The 6,874-nt window shown below is 43.9% G+C and overlaps 1 protein-coding gene across 1 annotated transcript; it reads left to right on the top strand.

Annotated features, from left to right (window-relative positions):
* The first annotated feature begins 352 nt into the window (after nucleotides 1–352).
* LOC128124181 (leukocyte immunoglobulin-like receptor subfamily A member 6) lies at nucleotides 353–6,069 on the top strand. The gene is made up of 6 exons (XM_052760374.1): nucleotides 353–551; nucleotides 1,317–1,601; nucleotides 3,262–3,558; nucleotides 3,783–4,085; nucleotides 5,609–5,659; nucleotides 5,763–6,069. The coding sequence occupies exons 1-6, from the start codon at nucleotides 353–355 to the stop codon at nucleotides 5,876–5,878; spliced, it is 1,251 nt and encodes a 416-aa protein (XP_052616334.1). The 3' UTR covers nucleotides 5,879–6,069.
* The last annotated feature ends 805 nt before the right edge of the window (nucleotides 6,070–6,874 follow it).

Genomic DNA, 6,874 nt, shown 5'->3' with positions numbered 1-6,874 from the left:
TCTTCGGAGAGCTCTATGTGTCCCTGTGGTGGTGAGCACAGGGAAGGACAGGTGGATTAGCCCACAGATACAGATGCAGACTCTGGGAGTCAAGATACAGAAACCAATGAGAGGTGTTGTGATAACAGAATATGGGAGGGTCAGCAATGATATGGATCTCCAGAAGGTTCCATGTGTCCTTCTGTTATTCCAGGGTCACGTCTGAGTTTCACACTCACTGTACAACTGTTTAAAGTCCCACATCCTTCTTACTTACCTCTTTTCAGGGACACTCCAGAAACCCCACATCTGGGCTGAGCCAGGCTCTGTGATCACCTCAGGGAATCCTGTGACAATCTGGTGTGAGGGGACGATGGAAACTCAAATATATTTCCTGTATAAAGAAGGAAGTTCAGCACCCTGGGGCAGATTGACTGCACCAGTGCCTGATCACAAGGCTAAGTTTTCCATCCTATCCATGACAGAGTATAATGCAGGACGATATAGTTGTTACTGTTACAATTCTGCTGGGTGGACACAGCAGAGTGACACCCTGGAGCTGGTGGTGACAGGTGAGTAGATATTCAGGAATCATATGAATTCCCAGATGTGAGTCTTTGGAAAAGTCTTCTGTGAATGTATCCCCACTCCTTACTCAGTTTTGGGGGACAGTCCAGACTGTGTGAACTCATTTAATATTCCATATGTATCTCTCCTAGGTATCTACAACAAACCCACCCTGTCTGCACTGCCAATCCCTGTTGTAGCCTTAGGAGGATCTGTAACCCTTTCATGTACCTCAAATCAGAGATATGATGGGTTTGTTTTAATTAAGGATGAGCAGTTCTACAGCTCCATGGACTCACAATATGTATATGATGGCCAGTCTTCAGCCAGATTCCAAGTGGGTCCCATCACTCCCAGAGAAAGATGGAGTTTCAGATGCTATGGTTATCACGCAAGCAAGCCTCAAGTGTGGTCAGCAGGGAGTGACATCCTGGAGCTTCTAGTCTCAGGTGACTAAGTCCCATCCTCTCTATTGAAAGACACTGAACCTGAAACATGTTTCCCCAAGAGACCCTAATGTGTGATCAGTACAGGGAAGGACAGGTTCCCCAGCCCACATATGGGCCAGCATACAAATTATGGGAGTCAGGATACAGAAACCACTGAGGGGTGTTCTGAGAAGGGAACTTGGGAGAGTGAGGTGAGAGAGAGAGAGAAGGGTCTCCAGATGGTTCCATGTGTCCTTCTGTTATTCAAGGGTCACGTCTGAGTTTCACATTCACTGTACAACTGTTTAAAGTCCCACATCCCTCTCACTTTCCCCTTTTCAGGGATGCTCCAGAAACCCAGCATCCGGGCTGAGCCAGGCTCTGTGATCACCTCAGGGAATCCTGTGACAGTCTGGTGTGAGGGAACTAAGGAAACTCAAATATATTTCCTGTATAAAGAAGGAAGTCAAGCACCCTGGGGCAGATTGACTGTACCAGTACCTGATCACAAGGCCAAATTTATCATCCCATCCATGACAGAGTATAATGCAGGACGATATTACTGTTACTGTTATAACTCTGCTGGGTGGACACAGCAGAGTGACACCCTGGAGCTGGTGGTGACAGGTGAGTGGACACTAAGAGTCACAGTCCTCACATTTTCTGTGTGTTGGTCCCTGAAAGCTCTGCTGCTGGCAGAATATGACCCACATGCAATTGGCAACAAAGAAAATTTAGATCACACTGACTTAGTTGTTACTGGTTCACACTTCTAAAAAGTATGACACCAGGTGGTTGATTGTAGCAAATTTGAACACAGTACAAATTTGGACAAAAAGATTCCTGGTGTAATAGAAAATCCAGTGAACAACTAAGTCTTATTGCATCAAAACTCAACTCCGAAGTGATCATGAAGATGCGTTCTATAGCTAACGGGCCTGTAATCTGATGTGGTCTCTGACCAAGATAACATAGATGTCAGCAGGCTATAAAGTGTATGTGACATCTTCCCTAAGAATGAGGTTCATTAACTGAGAGCTAATGATAAAGTCTAGGGAGACAGAGTCTAGGATAAACATTCTGGGCTATTCAGGTGAGGTTTAGAGCTACATATTGATGGTCCCCTGGCTATTAACATCTACTCACAGGTCTCTTGATAGAAAACAGGTATTTATTCCATCAATTGTTCAGAAACACTGCATGAATAACATTCCTGATTTCTACCACGTTATTTGTGAGATCAAGTACATCATGTCCTCTACATTTTCCCTCAGGAAATATATCTCCCAAATGTGTTCACCCATAGCCCAGCTGTTGGAGACAATGTATCATTTAACAGGCCACATCATCGTCTCCTAGGTTTCTACCATGATAAACCTACTCTGTCAGCCTTGCCCAGCCCTGTGTTGACCTCAAGTGGGAATGTAACCCTCCAATGTGTCTCATCAAAAAGATACAATTGGTTCATTGTGACTGGGGAAGATCAGAATTTCTCCAGGTCCCTCAAGGCACAGTACATAGACACTAGACAGTCCCAGGCTCTGTTTCCTGAGATCCCTGTGACATCCATCAAGAATGGGCCCTTTAGATGTTATGGATACTTCAGAAGTAAATCACATATCTGGTCAGAGGCCAGTAACCCTCTGGAGATATATGTCTCAGGTGAGAAGACTTATTCACTCAACTGGTTTTTGACACAAGAACCCTTTATCACTAGCTCTGCTGCCCCAAGGATGGTTACAGCCATGATGGCTGAAGGCAGATCTCGACTGCTATGACCCAGATTATGAGAGACCCTGACACTGTCAGAGCAAGGAAGCAGAGGTTATTGTCCTAGTTAGGATTGTATTATTGAAATGACATACCATGACAAACAGCCAATTGTGGAGAAAGATTTTATTTGGCTTACACTTTTACTGTACTCTTTATTTTCATAGGAAGTTAGGAGAGCAACTCTAACAGGGCAGGAACTTGGAGGCAGGAACTGATGCAGAAGCCCTGGAGGGGTGCTGCTTACTGCCTTGCTCAGCCTGCTTTCATATAGAACCCAGGACTACATGCCCAGGGGTGGTACCATACACAATGGGATGGGCCCTCTCTTGTGAATTTCTAATTAACAAAATTGCATACAGGAATGTGTGCTGCAAAATCTTATTGAGTCTTTTTCTTAGTTGATGTTCTCTCTTCTCCAGTGACTCTAGCTTGTGTCCAGCTGACTTAAACTTAGTCAGCACAGGAATGTATAGCAAGAGTTGACCTGTTGCCTTTATACATATCCTTCTTCCAGGGTCATCCAGAAAGCCCTCCCTGATATCCTCCCAAGGACCTCTCCTGGCACCTGGAGAGAGACTGACCCTCCAGTGTTACTCAAACATGAGTTATGACAGATTTGCTCTTTCCAAGGAGGGCGGAAGTGATGTCCCACAGATGTCTGCTCATTTTACCCAGGCTGGAGAGTCTCATGCAAACTTTACCTTACACTCTGTGAATTTCACCACTGGTGGCCGGTATAGATGCCATGGTTCATACAGCATCTCTTCTGAGTGGTCAGCCCCCAGTGACCCTCTGGACATCCTGATCATAGGTGAGGAACATAGTGTAGTCTCTCAGGGACTTGGACTCTGAACAGGCTCAGCTTTGGGGAGGCCAGTGATTGATGGTCAATTTAATGAAGGTCATCTCAGGATGAACAGATCTGTGGAAAGGGGAGTAAATGAATAGCATTCAGGGAAAATATAGAAGACAATGTAATGAAAAAGGGTCTCAGAACAACGACTGTAGCCCCTCACTCACCCTTCTTCTCTCTAGGACAACACTTTGTCAGACCCAACCTCTCAGTGCATCCAGGCACCACCGTGTCCGCAGGAGAGAAAGTGACCCTGTTGTGTAAATCATCAATCCCAGTGGACAGTTTCCTTCTGTTCAAGGAGGGTGAATTGCATTCCCACATGAATCAAATATCAAAGCTCCAAGATTCAGAATATCAGGCAGAATTCTCCATGAGTGCCGTGACCCCATCCCTCGGGGGCACCTATATGTGCTATGGTTCTCAAAGATCATCCCCTTACCTGTTGTCACACCCCAGTGTCCCCATGGAGATCATTGTCTCAGGTGAGATGGCCATGATATGTGTGAGATGAGAGGGTAACACTGGACACCTGAGCTTGGGAGCTCTTGACTGGGATGTAAGTAAGTTTCTCCTAGGGAGGGTTAATTAGAAATGTTTCACTAGTTAATGATACAGAGGCAAACATTCCACCATATTCAAGGTAATTCAGAATGTTCCAGGTAGTCAGCTGGAAGGTTCTGGAGAGGCTTCCATGTCGACTTAAGACTGAGAAGACCTGAAATAGTTAGAAAAGTCTTCTACTTATCATCTCTCATTGTCCTGTTAACAACGGTTTCTTGGGGTCCCAAATATCATGCCAATAGAAGTGTTAGACTTTCCTCTCTAGGGAGTTTGTTCCATCCCAGAGTATGAAATCTCTCAGTCCCTGGAAGTCTTCATTTCTGTATCAGCCTGGATTTTGACCAGGACACTGGAATTCAAGCAGTGATCAAAATATGGTCCCCAGAACCAAAGAGTCTCATAGGCTCAGATATAATAGATTCATTCTGACAAATAGTCCTATTTGAGATCGGTCCTAGGAGAACCATATAAATGAGAGCAGGAAGTTACTTCCCATGATTATCACATACATCATGCTCCGAAAACCAGTACATCACCATATGGACTCTGACCATAGGAGTCTTAACTAGAACTCTGTTGCAGTACTGGTCCAGGGACTTAAGCTAGGTATCGAGTAGATGCAGTCTTTTCTGAGAGATTCACATAGACAAGCCCCTCTCCTGTGTGATTCCCAGTTTCTATAAGGGTAAACAGGAGAGCCCTGGCCTGATGTTAAGTTGCTTTTAGTTCAGACCTTGTCTCTGTCTTTAAAATACAGGGGAATTCTCTAGAAACCCCTTCTGCAATTGTCTTGACACATGCCACACTGCAATGGTGACATCATGTAGGTGAATGTGACTGGGTCAGGGCAGGGCATTCAGGCTCCTTCATTCTAGGACATGCAGTGTAATTTCAGAATAGGGAAAAGGGATAAAAGCTGGATTATTTGGGTTTAGTCCTCAGCAACATGCCTTCCTGCTGGGTGACCAGCAGCTAAAATACCTGAGAGTGATGAGAGTCATTTTCACATTTCCTGGCTAAGAGTGTAAGAGGTACCGAATAAAAAGACTCAGTATGGACCTCATACACATTTACTCATTCATGAATTGGCTTCCATGTGCCTATGTCCCAGACTGGGCAGAAAGTATAGAAGGGCTTTATTGATTCTGAACTGGAAATGGGAGATGATTTTCTTCACCAATCCTTAGTTCTCTACATTGATGTAAACTTCATGCTCAACTGTTTTAGCCCAAAGCATGAACTCAATCAGCTTGGTGTATGTGACGAATCCAATAAGAAGGCCAGAAGGAATCAGGCACACTAGGGGAAAGGATTATACTGGATCTCTCTGAAGTTATATGATTATCCTCATATGCAATTACAGGAAATATGATTGTTGAACTTGGAGAAGACACTCACTCTCTTACGTACTTTATGAACTGTGTACCTTCTCTTCTGTTCCTAGGATCTGCTGGGAACATCACCACATCACAAAACATGTCCAAACCAAAGACAGGTGAGTAGGAATATTCTCACTCACAGAGCATGTAAAAGGGTTTTGGTATCTGGTCTTTCTCAGGTGATTTTCACCACCCTGCCTTCTTTGTCCACAACCACAGCCTCAGAGACGCAGGATCATCACACAGTGGAGAATCTGCTCAGAATGGGGATGGCAGGCTTGGTCCTTGTGGTCCTTGGAATATTGGTGTTTGATGCTTGTCACAAGCAGATGTGAATGGGAGATACAGCAATGCATCTTTTGCAGTGCCATGGACTGGAAAATAGATATGAGGAATGAGGGTCATTTTTGTAAGAAAAACAGTGCTCATGTCAAGGAACTGCTGTCAGAAAAATAACAGGGGTCAGTGGGAATTGGGTTTAAGGGAAAAGTCTGTTTGTTGGGGTGGAGAGGTATTTCCCCATAAATTAAAGTTATCCCCTTACATTTGGCTGTGAAGTTTTGCTGACCAATTCCCCCTTCCCCGCTCACCTAATGATCTGTGAGAACATTCTACACCATCAACCATAGTTGAGTCCCCATTTTTATGCATATTATGCTTTGGCTTACTTTCATGTAACCTTTTTTATTATTTTAAATCACTATTTTCCCATCTACAATATGAATTTCGTATTATTTTCTTCTGAGAACAAAGTGTTTTGCTCAATTATGATGAAAGTCAGCAGAAATAAGACTCTAGAATGAAAATTAGTAACTTAATTACAATGATGCACTGATGACATGTAAAGCTCATAATAGAGGTAGAGGTAGTATCATGGATCTCTGATTTTATACTGCATTGGTCAGACCCCGGCTGGTAGGCATGAATTTAGAGATGACCTTAGATTTTCCCATTGAGGAAAAAATCATTTTAACTCTTAATTCATGTCCTCAAAGGTCTGTCTACCCAGCTACATCACAGAGATCTCTGTGGTACATGGAGCTCAGTAAAAATGTCAAGTTTATGTCCCTGTGCAGAGAAGATTGTAGTGATATATTGTGTATCAAACAAACCTTGTCTGAAGATCAGAGAACAGAACAAGCCACTAGATTAAACACAGAGGCAAGACAGTGGTGGCACACAACTTTAATCCTAGCACTTTGGAGGCAGAGATCCATCTGGATCTCAGTGAGTTCAAATTCACCCTGGATTACATGAGATTGACTCAGTCTAGGAGAGAAACAGAGCCAGGCAGTGGTAGCACACACCTTTAATCCCAGCACTTGTGATCT

Source organism: Peromyscus californicus, unplaced genomic scaffold (genome assembly GCF_007827085.1).
Source record: "Peromyscus californicus insignis strain IS unplaced genomic scaffold, ASM782708v3 Scaffold_4__1_contigs__length_199733344, whole genome shotgun sequence".
NCBI lineage: Eukaryota > Metazoa > Chordata > Mammalia > Rodentia > Cricetidae > Peromyscus > Peromyscus californicus.
Note: the sequence above shows the minus strand (reverse complement) of the source record. Positions and strands in the feature narration are given on the sequence as shown.

Coding starts and splice junctions, on each gene's coding strand:
- LOC128124181 (XM_052760374.1), top strand. CDS start 353: ATGGAAACTCAAATATATTTCCTGTATAAAGAAGGAAGTTCAGCACCC. Junction 1,602..3,261: donor CCTGGAGCTGGTGGTGACAG/GTGAGTGGACAC, acceptor TCCTTCTTCCAG/GGTCATCCAGAAAGCCCTCC. Junction 5,660..5,762: donor CATGTCCAAACCAAAGACAG/GTGAGTAGGAAT, acceptor CCACAACCACAG/CCTCAGAGACGCAGGATCAT.